This window comes from Rhineura floridana, chromosome 1 (assembly GCF_030035675.1).
Source record: "Rhineura floridana isolate rRhiFlo1 chromosome 1, rRhiFlo1.hap2, whole genome shotgun sequence".
NCBI lineage: Eukaryota > Metazoa > Chordata > Lepidosauria > Squamata > Rhineuridae > Rhineura > Rhineura floridana.
This window is the reverse complement of record NC_084480.1, coordinates 216,367,352-216,389,385: the sequence shown is the minus strand read 5'-3', so window position 1 is coordinate 216,389,385 and position 22,034 is coordinate 216,367,352. Positions and strand designations below refer to the sequence as shown.

The window sequence follows — 22,034 nt, the reverse complement described above, 5'->3', positions numbered from 1 at the left end:
TGGGACTTTCCCGTCTTTTCTCCTTGGCCGCCAGTTTGGCTGGGCTCAGCTGCCTTTGCCTTCCAGCCTGCCATTTTGTTTGAATTTTTGAACTCTCCCTAAATCAACACATGCCTCTACGGGGTGGGTGTGTATCAGCATGAAAGCACTGCAGCCTTTACTGTGTGCGTGTGTCTTAAGCATTGAAATCACCACACCCCTCTTCTAGAGCCTGGGTTGGACTTCAGGTACCACACCCCTGTACTGTGTGTGTGAAATCATTGCACTCTTTGTCTACTGCGTGTGTTGGACTTCAGGTACTACCCTCCTTTATCGTGTGCATGTGCCTCAGTGTTTGCTTCACGACACCCTTCTTCTTGTGCGTGTGTTGTGCCTCAGGGTTAGATTCACCGCACTCCCCCTTCTTGTGCATGTGTTGTGTCTCAGTATTAGATTCACTGCACCCCTCCTCTTGTGCGTGTGTTGGACTTCAGGTGCCGTACCCCTCTACTGTGTGCATGTGCCTTAGTGTTAGATTCACCAGGTACCGCACCCCTCTACTGTGTGCATGTATACCATGTCAGGTCCACAGCCAATTGTGGATTCTCTCAATATGCTATCTGAGGTGAAGCAGCATTGTGTTTCTGCCAGAACAGTCTGATACCTCAGTACCTCAACCAGTTGTGGGGTCCAAGGTATCAAAGCGCAAGGCCTCCAAGCACCATTTCTCTTCTATTCAGCTGGCTGCCAGGCAGACACGGTAGGCTTCCCTTCCAAGTTTGCTGGAAGCGTCCTCTACTACGGCCAGTATTGCTGTGGAGCAGGCTAGATGAGAGGTCTCTGTTACTGGTCAAGAAAGACTGGCAGCCCTATTCCACTTTCCAGTGCACCCCTCCATTGCTCACCAGCCTCTTGCACCTGCACTGCTGGTTCGCCAGTCACTGGTGTTGTCCTCCACTGCCACTGAGCCCATCACAAAGGCTAGGGCTCAGTCTCCTGGCACTGCCATGTTGGGGCCCTCTTTAGCTCCCATTGGCCAGTTTGATGCTGCTGTCATGTCACTACTTCAACAGACACATCTAGTGACTACAGATACACGACTTGGCCCTCTGCCAACCACTCAAGTACCTTTATGTGGGCTGCAGTTGACTGTGTCTGGTTATTTTTGTCCTTGGCTGCATCTCTTGGTTGCATTTAGAGCTCAAACCGCTCCTCTCTACTGGGTGCAGTTACGCTTGCCCTTGGTTGCATTTCAGCTGACTGCGTGCAGTATTTTTGCCCTTGGCTGCATTTGTTGGCTGTACTTAGAGCTCAAACCGCTCCCCTCTACTGTGTGCAGTTATTTTTCCCTTTGGCTGCATTTCTTGTCTGCATTTCAGCCGACAGTGTGCTGCATTTAAGCCGACAGTGTGTGATATTTTTGCCCTTGGCTGCATTTCTTGGCTGTAGTTAGAGCTCAAACCGCTCCCCTCTTCTGTGTGCAGTTATTTTTGGCCTTGGTAATCTGCCACACCCCTCTACCTGTGCTTGTGTTGATTAATCAGGAATCTATCCATATAACGCCTGGTACCGCTCCTCTCTACTCTGTGTGTGTAACCATGGCTGGGCCATCCTGTGCTATTTTTATGGTTATCACTATTGAGGCACAGCACAGTGATATGCAGCACTAGCCATTCAGCAATCATCAGTTCCATCTATCTCCCACTGGGAGGAATGTTGAACCTCAGTTTGGGCTTCACCTTGTGTGCACAGTTCTTCCTAGGTGTGACATTTTAGTCCCGTCAGGCCCTAAGGTAAGCAGGGCAGCCAAACTTGGGCCTTCTAAGTATTCCTCCTCAGAAATTTCACCAGAGCAGCAATGTTTGGTGGCAACAATGCTTGTGATTGAAAGAAATTGGCAGCATTTTATCACCCTCCGCTGCATTTTGGGTCTTAGCCTGTCCAGTGATTGTAGAAAGGGCTGATGTAGTCCTCTGCTGAGGAGCTTCCTGCCATTTTTATGGTACCTCTGTTCCCACTTGGTCCTAGTCTGTCTAGCGACTGTAAAAGGGTCTAGTTTTTCTGCTCAGAACCTTTGGACATAGTCCTCGGCTGAGCAGTATTTCCACCTTTTTTTATTGAACCTACAACAGTAGGTTCAATATTTCTAAGAGACCTGATTTCCTCTCTTACTAGACCTGAATAGTGGCAGGCTGTTTCCAAGGGCAACAATAGAATAATGTGGTGCCTCCTCTAGGAGGCCTCAGAGTAGCAAGGCCTGAACAGCAGCAGGCCATTTCTAAAGGCACACTAAAATAACCTGCTAGTTCCTCTAAGGGACCTCAGTGTAGTGAGGGCATATGAATTGCCTCATGAGCCTCAGCTCAAAGCTCCAGTTCTCCCAAGGTTTGTGCAGCAGCTGGCCATGTACAGAGACAACAGTGGAATAACTTACTTGCTTTTCTCAGGGTGCTAAAGTATGTGAATGGCCTCATGAGTCTCAGCTCAAAGCTCCAGTTTTCTCAAGGCCTGATCCGCAGCAGGCACTTTCCAGAGGCAACTGTAGAATAACCTGGTGGCCCCTCTGTGGGGCCTCAGGGTAGTGAAGGTACTTCCTTATGAGCTTTAATTCAAAGCTCCACTCTGTTCCTCAGTACAGTTGCATCCCTTCATAACTGGCTGTGTAAATTTATGCAGCCCTTCATATCTGTATGTGTAAACTTTTGCAGCCCTTCATAACCTGATGGCTTCCTTAGGGGGCCTCAGTGTAGAGAGGGTATACAAATTGCCTAATGAGCTTCAGCTCAAGGCTGCAGTCTGCTCCTCTGCACAGTTGCAGTCCTTCATAAAAATCTGTGTAAATTTTGGCAGCTTTTCATAATATCCAGTGACTTCCTTATGGAGGAGGTTCTTATGGTAATTTGGCAGCCCTTCATAATATCCAGTGACTTCCTTACAGAGGAGGATCTTATTGTCACCCCGGTGGGAAATCGTAAATAGTAAGATAAGTGAATTAAGCTGAATACAGTACAGCTCTGTCAACTACATGAGAATTCTGCCCTGTCTAATTCTAGGGTGTCAATGCAAAGCTCCAGTTTGCTTCTCTGAACAGTTGCAGCTGTTCATAACTGTCGGAGTAAATATTTGGATTTATCCAGAGACTTCCTTGGAAGCTCTAAGGGTCCTGTAGCTATCCTCCGGGGTAAACGTAACTTAGCAAGATAATGTAAACTAAGCCGGTTGCTCAGTTAAGTCTTGCCCTTCACAAGCAGGTTCCTGGACGACTTAAGACAGTTTAAAATTCCATTTAGCCTTTGGTAAGGCTTGGCCATTTCAATTTGTGTAACTAAACTCAAGGTTACTCACACTGGCATATATGTGCTGAGGCGCAGTTCTCCTGGAAGGTGGTGCTTCTTCAGTCAAGTCCTGACCTTCATCTGCAGGTCCCTGGGTGACTTATAGCAGTTTAAAACTCCATTTTATCGATTTGTGTCACCTGACTGGCTGGAGTTGAGGGAAGTCCATCTGGCCCTTTGTCACTTCCAGTCAAGATGTCTGCATGAAATCGCACTTGAACCAGCAAGGCTCAAACCCTTCAGGCAGAGGCCTTGCTAATATTCTATTGGGCTGAGAGACACCTGCTGCTCTTGAAGGCAGAACACCTCAGCGAGGTCCTGAATGTTACTGCAGATTGGATCAGCAGGCAGCAAGTGATTCTGGGGGAGTGGAGGCTACATCCAACAGTGTTTCTCCTTCTGCAACACCACTTCAACACTCAGCTTCCTAGGGTTTTTCGAGGTATCTAGCGATAAAGGCTGAGTCTGGAGTCTCCAGTCTCCTTGGCCGGACAGCATCCTATATGCGTTCATCCTATTCCCCTGCTAGGCAGAGTATGTGGTTGGCATTTTTCAGCTAGTGTGTCTCCTGGGGGGCTGCAACCCTCCAAAGCCACTGTCCAGCAGGTCTTACAGTTCATTCACAGAGATTTGCAGATGGGCTCTCATCCTCTAGTTAAACGTTTTCTGAAGGGAGCTGCTTCGATCGCTCTGGTAGTGTGTAATCATTTTCCATCTTGGAGCTTACAGAAGGTGCTGCAAGCACTGCAGCATCCCCCATTTGAGCCCTCAGAACAGTGCCCTTGCAAGTGCTTTCTCTCAAGGTCCTTTTTCTAGTGGCTGTCACTTCGGCTTGATGGGGGTCAGAGTTGGGAGGACTATCATCAGCCACCATCTCTGCGTATTTCATAAGGACTCAGTTGTTTTACGTCATGATCCATTCTTCCAACTCAAATTAAGCTCTGTGTTTCACAGTAACCAGGACAGTGCAGTGCCGTCCTTTGGTCCTAATCCTGCTCACACACTCGAAAAAGCCTGGCATTCTCTAGATGTCCGCACAGAGCCTTCACAGTCTACCTTTGCCGCACCCAAGACATACGGCTAACTGAATCCTTGTTTGTATCCTTTCAATAAAGTGACAGAATCCACCTCTTCTTGTTGGTACTCCTTCAAGCTAAAAGGTTTGCAGCCACCATGACTGCATTCACAGCTAATGCATCTCTTGCATTCATCAGGCACTATAGGATAGACTGCTATGCTGCTGATTATGCTTTTTTTGGGAGGTGTGTTCTGCAACAGGTTGTTTCTCATGCTCAGACAGCTGGTAGCCCCTCCCTACTAGGGCTGCTTTGGTACATCCCACGTGATGGCATGCTAGCTGGGAAAAATGGACCATTGGTCTCACCTAAAAGGTGGTTTCCCCAGATATCGTGCCATCACGACCCTCCCTGGTGGAGGCTGCCTTGGTATATTATTTTCTATCATTTCTTCATATATTTCATGGAAATGTATTTCATGGAAAGGTTCTTTTAATTCTACTATGTTTATAATGTTTTAATGAGTCAATACCTTTGTGTATGTGTTCCTTTTCCTGGCTGTTGCTACTCCTTTGTTTGGACAGTGCCCTTTTCTTTGCTGTTCTGTATGTGACTTTGGCATCATCTTAAATGAACTGGAGTGGGACAGGTAGGGTCTTGACACAAAGATTGATCTGAAGAAGTATATTTTAGGAAATTCAAAACAAACATTTAGATTGCAATTTTAGCAAGATAACAGAGTAGAAAGTTGCATGTGGTACTGGAGGCAGTACAGAAAGAACAATAGCATTCCCCTGCATATTTGCATGTGCACAGTTTCATCAGTTAATGAGGGCTGATTACCTGTTCTGCATTCTGTGAAGGGAAGGAAGATGTATACTTACTGACTGTATAATAACACAACCCAACTCCCACTCCAGTGGTTCTCCTAAACCCGTGCCACTGCCAGGCCAGTCAGATACAGATATTATATTTATCAAAGGTACTTACATTTATTTATTACAAGATTATTGTGCACAAGCTCATCTAGTTAGTTTAAAAATAGTATAGTTAAATGAGTATACTCTTTGTTAACTTGTTGCTGTCACTTTAAATACCAACAGCTTATATTAAACACCTTTAAGGAAGCAGTTAGTTGCTCTTCAGTCAAATCGCACAATTATTCTCTCCACTCAATTTAAGCCTCACCAACGCTATAACTGAAGATTCTTCTAGAAGCCTCTTTTTTTCTAACCTTTTGCAGGAGCAAAGGTGAATCTTCCTTCTGGTGGTCCTATCAGACACCAGAGACCAATATTCCAAGCTGCTTCTCACTTTTCCTATTAACGCTGCACACAGATTCTCTTCAGCCTAAGCTAAGTGATCCAGCTATTTTTGGCAAGTCTTTGTCCACCAAGCCACTCCACCTGCCTCTCAGGTCTTCCTTCATCTTCCCCTGTCCTCTTCCTCTGCTGTCTTCTTTTTCTGGCTGAGTCCACACGAACACCAATCAGCAACAACTCCCAACTCTCCAACCGACTAACCCAGCTTCCAACTGCCAACTAGCACTGGGCCATATGTACACTTCTTCTGGCCATTCTAGCCCCGGCTAATCACATTATCTAACTGAAAATTCTAAACCTGTACCCACCAATCAAAATATGCATACTTTCAATCCTTCTTTTGCATATTGAGGATTCTAAGTCACAGCTATTAGTTAAGGACCCATGTGACAGTTAAACTAACTTTCACCAGACCAGACAAAAAACTTCCCACATCAAACACATCAGAATGCACATCAAAATACATATGTCAGAACACCCCACACAATATCCACTAAAACCCAATTCAAATAAACAGGATTTCTTCTCACATTCCTAGAAAACTAAAAGGCTAGTAGAGCCACTTTATAAATGACATTTTTCCTATGTATTGTCAGATAAAATCATGAGTTGTATCCAACAAAGTTGTCCTGTTAGCACAAGGACGTTCACCTGTGCAATGGAACTTCCCTCTCCCCACATCCCCTTCCCTGCATCTGTTCTGGGAGTTCACCCAAGCCTCTGGATCAGATGGGAGGGGTACATAGGGAGAGGAGAAGTTCCATTGTGCAGGTAGAAGTCCTTACACTAACAGGACAAATTAACAATATTGTTTACACTATTGTGAGAAAATTACATAAGTGTCTTGTTTTGTCTTGATTTTCTATGTATGAAGGCTGCTGAATATGCTGCTGCTTTTAATCATGCATAACTACAGCAGTAGAGACTTTGGGCTGATTTCATTGCCTCAGAGCAAGGCAATGCAGACCAATAATTCCATGAGAAAACAAGGTTTTCCTTGTGCCTGATCTATTTATTATACAGTAATAAAACAGTTCCACTGTTTCAACTGTGTCAGTATTGTTGATTGTTTAACAACCTGTCTGTGAATGCGCTGCCCATGACTAGTTTCATGAACAAACTACTTCTGTACTGCCTCTTGGATCAAATATTTAAAATCCACGTGCATCTTTTGACTGATAGAGAAGTATGTTTAGTTCTAAATATTTATAATACAAAATTGAAATAATATAGCAAGATGGTGGCTAGGATGTGAACAGGAGTGGACAGTTAAACGGAACTTTTCTAGAATATTCTTGTAGACTGCTTCACCACAGTTGGCATCTTGACATGCATTTGTTGTGTGGTTACACATGGCAAGCAATTTAATAAAGCATCATCATCATCCAATTTGATAAAGCTGCACAGGTGACTAAAAAACAATGTACAGAAACACATTGTGTGTGTTGTACAGTACAGTAGGGCCCCGCTTCTCGGCGTATGGTGGTTTTCTTCAGGGTCGGGGGAAGGGGGCCCATGGGCGTGCGTCCAGACCAAGGGAACGAGCAGGCACGGGCGGGCAGCTCCTTTCCTGCGATCCGTGGCAGGCTCCCTCACCCGTTTAAGGTAGTTTGGGGTAGTTGCTTACTTGGTTCCACCCCACCTCCCCATTTCTACCTACCTAGCCCTGTTCTGGTTTTGGGGGGACAGTGGAGGCTGCTAGAGTGGGAGTTCGCTGTAGTAAGGCCCGCTTGTTGCTGTGCCTGCCTGCAGCTTGCTGCGGCGGTGGCAGCTTCTGTCCCTCTCTGTTGCATCGGTGGTGCCTACTATAGCAGCCTGCCTGGAGCTTGCAGCAGCTGCTCGAAGGATCACTCCGGAGCTCGCAGCTGCGACTCCGGTTGACTTGGGGGGGGGAGTCTTTGATCAGCAGCTTCTTTCTCTTCCCCTGGTCGAGGGTTGGATCGGCAACGCCTGCTACTGTGGCCCGCCTGGAGCTCACAGCAGCTGCCCAAAAGATCATACCAGAGCTCGCGGCTGCAACTCCGGTCGACTGTGTGGGGGGAGGCTTTGATCTGGCTCTCCCGTCTCAGAACTCGCCACTTCGGTCCGAGCGGTTTTTCTGGAGCTTGTGGCTGCTGCTCCAGTCAGCTGGGGGGGGGAGTCTGACAACATACCTAGCGCCAGCGCCTGCGCGACCATTTTGTTGCGGCCTTTTTGGCTCCTCACCATGGTATGCTCCACTATTCACCACTTTTCACTTTTTGGCAGGGGTCTGGTCCCTAACCTGCCATATGAGTGGGGCCCTACTGTATAAGAAATAACTGGCACTATAGTCTCTGTGGCCAGTGAAAAAATGTTTCCATTGGACCAACCAGCAAGACCTGAATTGAGACCAGACATTGTTGTTTAAAATGAAGGAATTAAACTCCTTGATCATGATCTATAGCAGTGGTTCTTAACCTTTTCCACTGCAAGTACCCCCTTGGATTTCCAAAATATGCTCTTGCACCCCCTGAAAAAATACCATTTTTTAAAATTTTATTTTAATGTGTGTTTTAGCCTAACTTAGCTAAGATAAATGAGTTTTCCAAAATCTTTGGTTGGGCCTTGCACCCCTAGAAAAAGTGTCTCACACCCCCGGGGTGCATGCGCCCCAGGTTAAGAACCACTGATCTAGAGGAATGGTGCATCTAGATGCAATAGACCCAAATAGTTTTTCTCAGACCACACTGTGCCCCACTCCCATCTGCCATGGCTCAGTTAAAACTGAGGGGAGCTCATCTTTTTGATATATTATGAGGAGTTGGCTAATTAAAATAAAAATTGAGCATTTCATTGGATGTGCACAAATCCCTTTAGTTACAGATATACAAATGTTTCATTGAATGTTATATGGTACTTAAACATATATGCAAGAATTATTTTTTTCACAAATATAATGGGTGGCTCATAGCCCACAGAATATACAAAACTTACCAAATGGTCTTACGTGGTTTTATAACATCCTCATGCACACACAGTGTATTCACAAAAGACATTGTTTGCAGATCTTTCTCTTTGTGCTCTCCAAATAGATGTCACTGAATAAGGCTTTCTTAAATTGAAGCACATTTGGCAAGTTATTTGGAATAAATTTTGTTTGTATCCTTTACATTTCAAGGCTCTGGACAAAAATATTTTGGTTTTCCATTGCTGTGTTATTGGGAATCATTAGAAATATTTTGTTAGCACAGCCAGGATTCAAAACCTTTTATTGAATACACTGTGTGTGCATATTATAAAGCCACACAAGACCATTTGGCAAGTATGTATGTATGTATTTATATTCCATCCTTCCTCTTGGCAGGAGCCCAGGGTGGCAAACAAAAGCAGTAAAAACACTAGTTTAAAACATCATAAAAACAGACCTTAAAATACATTAAAACAAAACAACTTTAAAAACATTCTTTAAAAAAGCTTTAGAAACGTCTTAAATAAAAAGGGTTAAAAAAACGTATTGCTTAGAAAAAAAGTTTTTTTAAAAAAAAATATTAAAAGCAATTCCAACACAGACACAGACTGGGATAGGTCTTAACTTAAAAGGCTTGTTGAAAGACATATTGTATACTCTGTAGGCTATGAGCCACAGATTATATTTGTGAAAAAGTCTTTAATTCTTGCATATATGTTTAAGAAATATATGATGTTCCATTAAATCTTGACTTCATTTGTATATTTGTATTTGGTGACTGTTCAGGGACTGTATTCTCTGTGTCAGGCTTTTAAAACCCCTGAGCAGAAATTTGGATTCCAACCCTTAACACTTTTTTGAGAGATCTGGAAAAGTAACCATCTTTACTTCCACAATAATCATACTCTTAGAAATAATGTGAATGGCAAACGCTCTTGAAATAGCCACTGCAGAACAAGTTATGTTGAAACTAAGTGAAATTAAATACAGACAACCTACACTGTGCTTAAAATAAAAGGATAATTTGACTACTCTGTTTTGCAAAGGTAACATATCATACACAAAATATATAGTTAAGCAAAAACCAGTATCAGTCGCCAAGTATCTGACAAGCTTTCCTGTTCTTTCAGCTTCCTGGATAGCCAGCAGTGTACTCCATGTATTTTGGTTTCATGTAGTCAGCTTAGGGCACAAATTGTGAGAAAATTTCATAAGTGTTTTGTCTTGATTTCACGTTTGGAATCTGCTGTGTGCTGCGGCTTTTAAATCTAATTACAGCAAAAGGGACAAAAATCACTTCCATATCAAAGCAGTTAAAATTTTGCCTTCATCTTTATAGGAAACCGAACAACGTCATTCTGAATGAGAAAAAGATTTAAATAGTTAAATATTAATGTTATGAGCGTAACTTTTATTTAATATGATTGCCAGATCTGGTTTGGAGATGGTTACGATTACTAGCACATTTGCTTACTCACTGAGCCCCTAAGCAATGCTAACTAAACAGTATTCTCAGTACTTCCTTTACTAGGTATTGATCTGGTGGCATCCAATGCTACTTGAGTGGATTTTTGCTTGTGTAGCAGGACTTCCCCATTTTCTCCTCTTCCACGCAGCCCCTCGGCACTTCCACAAAATTTGCTCCAAAGGGTTGGCAGAACCGCTTGGAGCAGATCTTTGGGATGCACAGAAGGCTGCTGGGGGGGAGGTGACGAGGAGAAGAAGAAGAAGAAAAAGATTAGCTGCATAAGCAGGCAGACGACATTGGATGTCACCTATACATTCTGCAGTGATAACTTGTCATGCCTTTTCTTAAAATGCAGAAGTAGTAACTATATATCTTTACAATTCTAGCAGGACTCTGAGGATGATGACGAGTTGGAGGCCATTAACAAGGAGCCTTATGTGCCTGAGGAATTTGCTGACTTCAGTGTCTACAACGCTAGCCTGGAAAATAGGGAATGGCTATCCTCAAAAGGAGACTTTGTAAACTCTCGTGTTCTTGAGAAAGTATCTCGTAGCCCTACCACTAGCAGTATTACTAGTGGCTACTTTTCCCACAGTGCCTCAAATGCTACTTTGTCTGATATGCTTGTTCCCTGTAGTGATAGCACAGACCAACTGGCCAATCAGATGAGGGATTTAGATTCTAATGACCATTCTGTAGCCCATTTAGCCCATGATTTAAGATCTTCAAACAAGGAGACTTCAGAACCAGAATGGGACTTGGTTAAATATAAGACATTCGTTTCACCAGTCAAAGGAATTAGTGCCTTAGCAACAGAGATTCCGATGTATGAAAGTACTAGCACCATTCCCACACAGTTACAGTGCTCAGCGTTGGATTCCTCAGGTAATAAAAAATCACAGCATGGGATTGAATTTTCATTTCGAGAAGCAACAGTTGAACACACTTCAAATATTTTTGAGGATCATGCATTTACAGAATTCATGGGTGTTGAAGATGGAAAGGATCTTGAATATTCTGTAGGTCCACAGTTCTGTTCCCGTGGCTCTTCTAGTAGAAAAAAAAAAGTCTCAACAACTGGAATGAACTGTGCTTCAGACTTCTCAAATATTTACAACCAGGACAGTCCTATGAGCCATTTGCAGTCTGCACCACTGGAATACCAGCAGTCAAACAGTATTGAAAATCCTTTGTCTATCAGACCAAAAGAGGCTTCATATTGTCAGATGCATGCAGATTCTTTCCTAGCAGATGACTTCAGTGGAAAAAATTATTTAGATGTCTCTGGTTGTGAAGATGTTACTTCTGAAGAGCACCCTAACTGGATGGCAGTGGGGGAACAAGTGTATATTGGTAGTAACAAGGCAGGCATAATCAGATATGTTGGGCCTGTGGATTTTTCAGCTGGTACCTGGGTTGGTGTTGAGTTACATTTCCAAACAGGTAAGATATGAGCCTTTCCATGATATGTTTAGAATCCTAGATGCATGTTGTCTAATAATATTTGTAAATCCCCATATTTCAGGATTGGGGAACACCAACCTGTAAAATTAGTAACACGTATTGACCTTTATTTGTATCCCATCTTCATTCATGAAACTTAAGGCACCACACACAGACTTCTCATCAAGACCCTAGAGGAAGGGGTGCAGACTGGGGTTGAGTCCCCCCCCCCCAGATAATCTGTCAAAAAGAAAAGGCAAATTTATAAAGAAGAGAGAAAGCTGTAACCTGGCTTCTAGGACCAAGTAACTGATTCTGCTGTCATGGACAGTGATTCCATTGGCATGAGAGCAGTGCTTATTTACTTATTTAAGTCATTTCTATACTGCTTTACATTTTTGGGGGGGAAATCCCAATGCAGTTTACAACCTGGATTAAAGCACCAAACAAAACATCACAAAATACTAAAAGAAAACATAAAACATTAGAAGTTTTGATGTGGAGTGGGGAACTCTGAACAGTGAACTTGACAGCTGAAGATTTTGGGGATTGTGACCAGGAGTTTTCCCACTGGCTTCTTTAGTTAAAGACATCCACAAAAGCATGTAGTGCTCATCAGTAGCAGCAGAAAAATAAGCAACAAAGAAAATGTCTTGAACTGTTCATGGATACTATATAGGACATTAGTTGCTAAAAAGTCAAAATTAATGAATATCTCATTCAAGTACAGTGAATAATTGTTTACTAAATTAGTATGATGATCAACAGTTGGTATAACCAGGCAAAAGTGGCATCATTTTTGCAGAAATTTGTTGAAGCCTCTTTCTCCATTAAGGTAGTGGAAGAGCAGTGCAACCAGTAGATGTATGAAGGAGTGGAGGAGGAATTGCAGTCTTCCAGTTTCTCAGAATAAGCCACTTTACATATTGCAGAAAATATGGGTGCCACAGTATTCAGTCACATCATATTTTGTAACATTTGAATGTACCCAGATGATGCAGTTGGTTGAAGCTCCTGTGCATGTTTTCTGATCACACACTGCATCCTTCATTTTGTGAATTTTGTCTGCCCTTTCACCATGCTTAAGGCTTATATCTGATCAGCCTTTAACCCAGCCTTTCCCAACCAGTGTGCCTCCAGATGTTGTTGGACCACAACTCCCATCCTTCCTGACCATTGGCAATGCTGGCTGAGGCTGATGGGAGTTGTGATCCAACAACATCTGGAGGCACACTGGTTGGGAAAGGCTGCTTTAACCATTCACTTTAACCTTTCACCATTATTCCCTCTTGACCAACTGGTTAGCATACCATGGTTAAGAGTGAATCTTCGTGTTAACCATGGCTTAGACTAGTAGCAATCTCTGTGCCGTAACCTTGATGTAGTGTTAATTCCTCTAATGGTTACAGACTTCTGTATCTCCAAGCTAATTCTTATTGCATTCAATCACAGCTTCACAAGGTGGTTTTTTAATTATTTGTGCTTATTTTAAGGGAAACATGATGGAACTGTAAAAGGAAGAGAGTACTTCCAATGCAAGCCACGACATGGAGTGTTTGTTCGTCCTGAATGCCTCACTAAAGCACCAGCTCCAACAAAGATACACAGTAGCACTTCACAGTCTCAGGTATCCTTCAGCATGGATACACAGAAGAATTCAGTTCTTCAGGAGTCACCCTCTTCCAGAGTAGAGGCAGAACCCCTCTGTCAATCAGGAGATGCAGCTGCTTCTGCTTTTTCTAGAAAACAGGAGATCAGGAAATCATGGATTAACTGAAGCTGCCGTTTTGTTCTTGTTTTTGCACTTGCTGCACACATCACTGTGTAGAAACACTTCTCAAAGTAGTTGTATAGCTTTTACTGAATGTTTGACTCATGAACATAATTCTCTGGTTCTTCTAAAAATAAGTAATATATATATTGACTGTGTATCATTTGCCTGCCTAAAGGCAGATATGACTGCACATTAAATTACAGTTAGGCTGCAATCCTAAATTCACTGACCTGGAAGTAAGACCATTGAACTCAGTGGGCTTACTTCTGAGTAGAAATGTATAGGATTGTGCTGTTTGTAAATAAAAGTGTGAGGTACTTGACTATTTGTTACTTAACAAATTAGATCATACAAAATATTTTATTGTGTGGGAGGGCGGTGGGATGTAAATATGTATTTGGGGGGAAATCTAAAATATGCTGTTACTTACCAAAGAACTTGTAATAGAATGATACAATTGCTGTTTATATCTTGATTTTTATTTATATGTTTGTTGTAATTGCTTGGTGCCATTTCTAGTGGTTAACACCAGGCACCATGCTGCCTTATACCCTACGTTTATTAAGCACACTGAAGAGACTGCTTTCATTTTATTTTTGTCTTCCTATGGGCCTGCCACTGTGCCAATTTGACATTATTAAAAATCGTAACAATGCCTAAAACTTACATGTTTGGCATTTTTCATGTGCCAACTAGGTCTACCAGACAATCTGGATGCAGAAACAGTATTACTGCAGAGAAGGAGGTAGGCAAAAATTTCAACAAATAGCTTTTTGGGAAAGTAGGGAGAAAACACAAAGCAGCAGTAATGAATCACAACTACAAATCATGCACTGTTTGTTGCTGTCTATGACCAAGCTCAGATAAAAAGTTCAAAAGTGTTTTAATCTGTAAAGTTCATCTTTAATTGTGGATTTGTATTATGCGTTTGAGGTGTTGGGAAGCTATTCTATGTATAGATACTGTCTTGAATATTTGTAAAGTAGCAAATGGTAAAAAAAGAAAAATATGAATAATTGTATTCTTTATATTTTAGAAAATAATTGAGATAATGGGACCTTACAGACAAGCTGCTGCTGTTCTTCAATGTATGTGTATAGTAAGCTAACTCCTAGTATTTGGCAATTACTGTAAATAAGTGTAATTTATATTATATTTCTGCTATACTGTATTTAAATGGTACAGAACATTTGTGTGTTAGAATACAGATGGTCTACTTCAGATTTTATAAATGTTGTGCCTGTTTGACTTCTTATTCTGTAACATAAGAGTGTTATCCATTATAATGCTTAATTAGTTACTAATTCATGCCCTCATAAATGCTGTATTTACCTTTTTTATATACTGAAAAGAGGATACAGTATTAAATGGGGTATATACATCTCTGATCTCATCAAAAGACCCTGCAATATAATTTTTTAACATAGATTATGGGTACATACTATGATTGCTACTTTCAATTTCTAAATTGTTCAGATTATTAGTATGTGGCTCCTGGGAAATAGCTACACTGCCATGCTTTTTTTAAAAAAAAAACTGTGATCTTAAGTAACAGTTATTTGTTCCAGCAATAACTTTAGCAGTACTCCTCTTCTATATTGGCTGCACCATCAGTGTAATATGGAGTTTATACTCCTGTTTGTTACATTACACATGTTTAGATATTGCATTACACTGGCTTAGCAAGATGTGAATGAACCTAACTACTTTCTGGCTTCTCACGCTCCCCTGTCCTCCTCTCATACAGCAAGGAGGAATTTGGAAACTTCAGCTTCTGCATTTGATTAACTGCAGTTTGTTTTGTTCAAACATGATAAACTGTGGTTAGCAATAACAATGCTTAATTTAAAATAAGCCAACTTCAAACGTGGTTTATGAAACTAGCCTGTTTAAACAAACTTTTTAATGATCACAGCTCACGGTTCCTGTGTCTGAGAAATTGGTCAATTGCCTGTCTTGGATGGGGTTGCCTTGTTCCTGAAGGAGCAGATACACAGTCTGGGGGCGCTTCTGGATCCAGTTCTTATGCATCCTGGAGGCCCAGGTAGTCTCAGGGGATAGAAGTGCCTTTTATCAGCTGTGCTTAGTAAGACAACTACTACCATACCTGGACTCAGAAGAGCCTCACCACAGTAGTTCAAGCATTGGTGACTTCAAGACTGGGTTACTGCAGTGCACTCTATGTGGGACTTCCCTTGCACTTGACCCAGAAACTGCAGTTAGTACAGAATGCTGCAGCCAAATTACTGACAGGAGCGAGACACTGTCAGCATATAACACCTCTGCTCAGGGATCTGCAATGGTTGCCAATTTGCTACCAGGCCAAGTTCAAGGTGTTACTATTGGTATATAAAACCGTAGCAGCTTGGGACCAATTTACTTTCAGGACCACTTTACCCCGTAAGTGCCTACTCTAGCACTTCAATCTGTAGAACAGGCATTGTTACAGGTGCCATGTAATATATGTTCTTGTAAGAAATCTTTTTTTTAGTATGGCAGCACTTTGGAACTTCCTGCCTATTGACATCATACAGGCGCCTTTGCTATATTCTTTTTGGCGCCTGCTTGAAACTTTTGTTTAGACAAGCCTATCCAGATGCATAGATGCTGATGTGTTTTAATTTTTTTGGTCTGCTGTTGTTTTTAGTTTGTTTTTAAATGTTTTTAACTTTTATCAATAATTTTAATGTCTATTATAAACCACAGAGGTTTTTTTACAACCAAGCAGTGTGTGTGTATATATATATCTATATAGATAGATATAGATAGATAGATATAGATATATATAAATGGGTTTGGACTATGCAGCAAGCTATGTTTAACTACACAGAAAAGTGAAAACGTCTGAACTACTCCTCCTGGCCGTGTGAGAAGAGAGGAGGGGGAGTAGGATGGATTTGGCTGTGTCTCACTAAACTGTAGTTTGGCTGCATTTGGATATCAAGCTAGTGTGTCTGCTCCTATTGTGATGAAGTCTTTTTACTGCTGAAATTGTTTTTTGAGAAGGTAGGTGAGACTAAACCACTGTAAAGCACAAAAGTGCTACTAAAATACAATAATTTTTTGTAATGAACCTGGAATAAATAATAAATATTTGCTCATAGGAAGTGCTGCAATTTGTAGTTAAAATTTTTTTCATTTGAATCTGAGTGTTCAAATTAATTGAGCTTGTCTAACCCTGATATTGACAGATGTCTTCATAGCTGGATATATTTTGTGCACATTATTTATATTACCCAGAGCTAGAGTTTCCTAAGAGCTTCAGATAAAATATTGTAAAATTTCTACACTACATTAAATACATTCATTCTTGGGGAAGGGAGACAGAAAGAGCCACCAAGAACATTGTTTGCTGTATTATGAGGGCTAGAGTTTTCAGTGGCATAAATATTCCAAAAGGAAAGCTTCAAGTATGTATCATAATACTTTATAATCTAGACAGCTTTTAGTGTAGTCCAATATTCTACACTCAATAACCTTTCCTAATTTTTCCTATTAATGCATACAAATAAATACGTTTCGTTGGAATAGGTAACCTATGTAGCTTTTTTAGTTTTGAGACTGGCATTTGGCCATTTTAGAAATGCTATTTAGGGAGATGTTTTAAAGGTTCTGGGAGAGATTTGTTACATAAAGAGCTGGCTTGTTTGTTTTATATTATGAACTCAAGTGTATTTTGCTAAACATTACCTTTCTGTCATAAAAAAAATATTCAAAATAGGGCAATAGGTTGCTCCTAACATTTGATCAGAGAGGGTTCTTTGATTTCCCCCCAGCAAGAATTTTCTGCATCTTTTTTAACAAGCTGTGTGACTAATCTATTCAGACACATTTTCAGATGTATCCATTAATAGAAATGATTCCTGAACCAATCTGTGGATGCAGATTACTGTAAGTCACATTTACCAAGAAATCATATGTTAGAAAAAACAAACATGTTAACAAAAAGGAGATATGACATTTTAACAATTCAAGAACAACATCCAACAAATTCTAATTCAAAGTATCCAGCCTTTTTGAACTTCACTCTCTTTGTTTTGGTTTTCATGTAAAAGTTGACAGTTGCAGGTATGAAACAACAGCAGTGAAAAAATATTTAGCTATGCTTATCTAATACTAATGCTGAGTCATTTCAACTACTAGACTTCTAATCTAATTAAAACGTGACATCTGGTATTTAACCTACCCTGCTATTCTAAGGCTGCAATCCAATACATGTCTACTCAGAAGTAGGCTCCATTGGTTTCCATGGGACTTACTTCCAGGTAAGTGTGAATTGGATTGCAGCCTAAATGTGCAATCTTTTCTACATAATTCAGTCGTTCCTAATTCTGTATCCAGATATTTTATATGAGTGTTATATATACTCTTAACTATAATACATGCATTGAAACCAGCCCACTCTTACATCACAATAGCCACAACCACTGTTGGTATTTGGCTGCTTGAAGATGTTACAGCTGGTTCCCACTACACTGTTTATTAAAACTGTAGTCTGGATAGCTAAGGACTGGACATCTGTGTCTAAAATAGAAATTTTCAGCAACCTTCATCTTAGTCTTGAATTCAAAGTTTAACAATAGCTTTGGATATATTAAAAGGAATACTTTTCATTAATATCTTAGTATCTTAAGAACCTCCTGAACCCTTACATCCCAGCTCGATTACTGAGATCATCTGCAGGAGCGGCTTTGGTTGTCCCCCAAGTTGGCAAGGCTCGTTTAACATTGGCACGAAATGGAGCCTTCAGTTTCATCAGCCCAGTTCTTTGGAATGCTCTGCCAACAGAGTTTAAGCAGGCACCTTCTGTTTTAACTTTTAAATGCCTGCTGAAAACATTTCTGTTCTGCCAGACTTATGCAGCCAATTAAGAAGATGTCTTTTTGCAATAGTTGACCTCTGATTTTACTGTATTTTTAATGTTTTTTACTGAACGGGTTTTTAAAAACTTCTTGTAAACCGCTTTGATGTTTTTAAATGAAAAGCGGTATACAAATGTATTTATAAATAAATAAAATATACTGAGATTTTAGTGTTGAGTAGAGCAATATCAACCTTCCCCATAATTACATATACTTTCTGATCTTTTGCCAACGTCATTGCAATACAGCTCAGGCACTTTTGCCTGTCTGACTGATGAAACTAACTTTTAGAAGTGTCACCATTTACTGAGCAGTTAACACAGTGGCACTATTGTGAGGGTACTTTTCAGTTGGCAAAAGGGAAACCATGTTGGAGATGGGGAGTGAATGTGTACTGTGAATGTGTACTTAAAAACCTACCTCTGCTTTAACATTTAGTGGGGACCTGGATGGCTCTGAAATTTTCATCTCAATGGTAGATGTTAAAATGCTACATGGTAGTTCAGACTGCATCTGTACCTTTAAATCAAATGGGGAAATGAGAACTAAAGAACTGGCCAACAGCTTAAGCCTTATAACACTAGATGGTACATCTTGATAGTGAAAGAAAGGGTAAGTAAACTTTTGAATAGTGCTTACAGTCTACCCAAAGAATAAATGGTGAATATTGTATCTTTCACCCTCATTCTCTTCAATCAAGAGGAGGCTTTACTTTGGTTCCTTTTAGTCAAGTATGTTTGTGCTGGGTGAAATGTCCATCTTGTCTTACCAAGGAAAATGGACATGCTTATTACTTTCGTATAATTTCATTGCCAGGTAGAAACATTTTTATTCACAAGTGCATTTCCCGATTATATTTTAAAGTTTTTCATACTGATGCTGCTTTGATATTGACATAAGAACATGAGCCTTCTGAATCGGGCCAAAAGCCCATCTAGTCCAATATCATGTGCTTACAGTGACCAAGCAGATGCCTATGGGAACCCTGCAAGAAGACCTGCAAGCACTCCTCCCCACTTGCAATTCCCAGCACCTGATATTCTGAGGCATACTGCCTCTGACAGTGGAGGCAGAACATAGTCATCATGGCTAGTAGCCTCCATGAATTTGTCTAATCTTTTAACGCCTTTCAAGCTGGTGGCCCTCACTGCTCCTTGTGGGGCCAAATTCCATAGGTTAACTATGTGTTGTGTGAAGAAGTACTTTCTTTTGTCCTGAATCTTCCAACATTCTACTCCATTGGATGTCCCAATGTTCTAGTATTGGGGGGGGGGAGAGAATTCTCCACTCAACACAATGCAGAATTTTATATACCTCTATCATGTCTCCTCTTACTTTTTATATGTTGTAAACTTTTCTTACAGGGGACTTGTTCCATTCCCTTGATCATTTTGGTTATATTTTTCTGAACCTTTTCCAGCTCTGCAATATCTTTTTTGAGGCGAGGGAATCAGAACTGTACAAAATTATTCCAAGTGTGGTTGCACCATAGATCTGTAAAGTACAGCATTCTGATACTGCCAGTTTTATTTTCAGTCCCTTTTCTAATGATCTCTAGCGCTGCACCTTTTTCACAGCTGCATACATTGGGTCAATGTCACCATTGTGCTATCCATTGTGACCTTAAGGTCTTGTTCCTGTTGGTCAGTTGCCACCAGTGCATACCCCATGTGCATATATGTAAAATTGACCTTTTGCCCCAATGTGCATCACTTTACACTTGGCTTACACTTAATTTCATTTGCCATTTTACTACCCACTTGCTCAATTTGAAAAGATCTTCTGGAGCTCTTCACAATTACCTTTTGTTTCAGCAACCGTGAACAATTTGGTATTATCAACAAACTTGGCTGCCTCATTGTTCACCCCTCACTCTGTATCATTTATGGACAAGTTAAAAAGGACAGGTAGCGATACTGATCGGGGGGGGGTCCACTTTCTACATCCCTACACTGGGCCATTTATTCCTACTCTCTGCTTCCTGTTACTTAACCAGTTACTGCTCCACGAGATCACCTGTCCTCTTATTCCATAACTGCTAAGCTTACTCAGGTACTTCATCTCTTGTCATCACTATTTGTTTCAGTTGCTCAGAATCCCTTCCTGTAAAAGTTAGTTCAGGTACAAAGCTATCATTCCACTTCTCTGCAATCTCTTTATTCTGCTTTAGCACATCTTTGACTTCCTTTTTGTCCAAAGATTCAACAGCCTCCCTAGTGGGTTTCCTGCTGCTAATGTATTTAAATGGTTTTTGTTGATCGTCCTTATGTTTTCATCAATGTGCTTTTCAAATTCTTTTTTAGCATCCCTCATTGTCTGCTTGCATTTCTTTTGCCAAAATTTGTGTTCCTTCTTGTTCTCATTTTGACAAGACTTCAGTTTTCTAAAGGAAGCCTTCTTCCCTCTAATAGCTTATGAGTATCCTCTGCGGGAGAGGATAGCAGTTTGCCCCCCAGGAAATTGGTCTCTTTTGAGGCATCATTTCCCTCTTTCTCAGAGTGATGTCCTCCTTCCCTGAGACCCTCTGTCTCCATGGCAGCAGGGGAGCTCCCATCCTGGGAGCAGGACACAGTTATCATGTCCCAGATGGCCTCATCTACCAACCTCTCTGCCTTCCTGAGTTTTTCCAGGTCAGCCACCTTGGCCTCAAGGGAACAAGCCTGTTCCCTGACAGCCAGGATCTCTGCACTGAGGACACACCTGTCCAGCAGCAGGCAGCTAGCTGTACTTATGACAAACTGCAATATACTGGAAAGCTGCTATGCCCCTGCTAGCATGCTACATATGTATTTTTGTAGCTTGTTTAGTTATTTGGAAGCCTGGGATTTGTTAGGTCAAAGGGCAGAACTGCAGCTTACTCTGCCCTGGTTTTCTCACCCTGCTCCCATACCCACTCAGCTGCTTAACCTGTCTCTTTGCTTGATACTTTGTCACTGGAGCTGAAGGCTCCTTCAGCTGGGGCTCAGTGGCTAGGCTGTTGTAAATTTATATGCTCCGCTAGCTAGCCCTAGCTGCTAGCACAGCCAATAAGAGCAGGAGGGGCGGCTCAAATTCCCAAGAGGAATTTGAAAGGCGCGGGGGGGGGGGGTTGGTCAGTTTAGCTCCCTAGAAAAGGGGACGCTGTTAATGTTCTTGCAGCAGAAGTAACTTTTGATTTTATAGCCTGTTGCAAATTTTGGTGCAACTTTTAACCCATTTCTGTATTAGTTTTAATTGAATGTATTCCTTCACTTTTTAAAAATTGTACAGCAACGTGAGTGCTATGTTCAAGGACCCAAATGTGCCTAATGGTGGTTATAACTCTATACTGTAAATGTTTACTCGAAAGCAGGTCCCATTGAGTTCACTGTAGTTTACTCCCAAGCAAATATCCTTACCAGGGAGTGAGCCTCATTTGAACCCAGCGGGACTGGGCTGCATGCTCTAAAACTAAAGATGTATCTAAATTAAAAGCCATGGCTGCTGAGATCCAGACACAGTCTCCACCCCCCCCCCCGTCATTCAGAAGGGATTGGTTCCAATATAATTTTAAAACATTTATTTTTTCAACTATTAAATATATTTTAAAAGTCACTTGGAGTGAGTTTTAATGTAATTTCCAATGCAATCATATGCATGTCAACTAGGAAGTAAGCCTCATTGACTTCCATAAGACTCCCAGGTCGGTGTGCATACGGCTTTAGTCTTCTGCTCTCCGCAATCCTATTCTGTTTTGATCCGCAAAAAGTCTGTGAGCCGGAGGTGCTGAATGGAGGTTGTGTGGCAGCTGTCCGTCCATCCATCTCAACCTATAGTCTCCGAACAAAGTTAGAAGTGGATTTGGAGCTTTGACACCGCAGGTGGGCTTCATCACTCCCGCCGCCTCAGGTACCCTAGCAGTAACCTCTGAGGGTCCGGCTCCCGCTG

The 22,034-nt window shown here is 41.4% G+C and overlaps 1 protein-coding gene across 11 annotated transcripts in view; it reads left to right on the top strand.

Annotated features, from left to right (window-relative positions):
* The window catches only part of KIF13A (kinesin family member 13A), a 186,102-nt gene extending 169,739 nt beyond the window's left edge, over positions 1–16,363 (top strand). For 6 of the 11 annotated variants that reach the window (XM_061592869.1, XM_061592858.1, XM_061592846.1 and 3 more), the window contains 3 exons: positions 10,436–11,492; positions 12,986–13,119; positions 13,963–16,363. In XM_061592869.1, coding sequence (XP_061448853.1) covers positions 10,436–11,492; positions 12,986–13,119; positions 13,963–14,133 — 1,362 coding nt within the window. In that variant the 3' untranslated portion in view covers positions 14,134–16,363. Of the gene's footprint in view, positions 1–10,435; positions 11,493–12,985 lie in introns of all 11 variants that reach the window. The other 5 variants (XM_061592891.1, XM_061592935.1, XM_061592906.1 and 2 more) reach the window with 3 other exon arrangements.
* Positions 16,364–22,034: the final 5,671 nt, after the last annotated feature.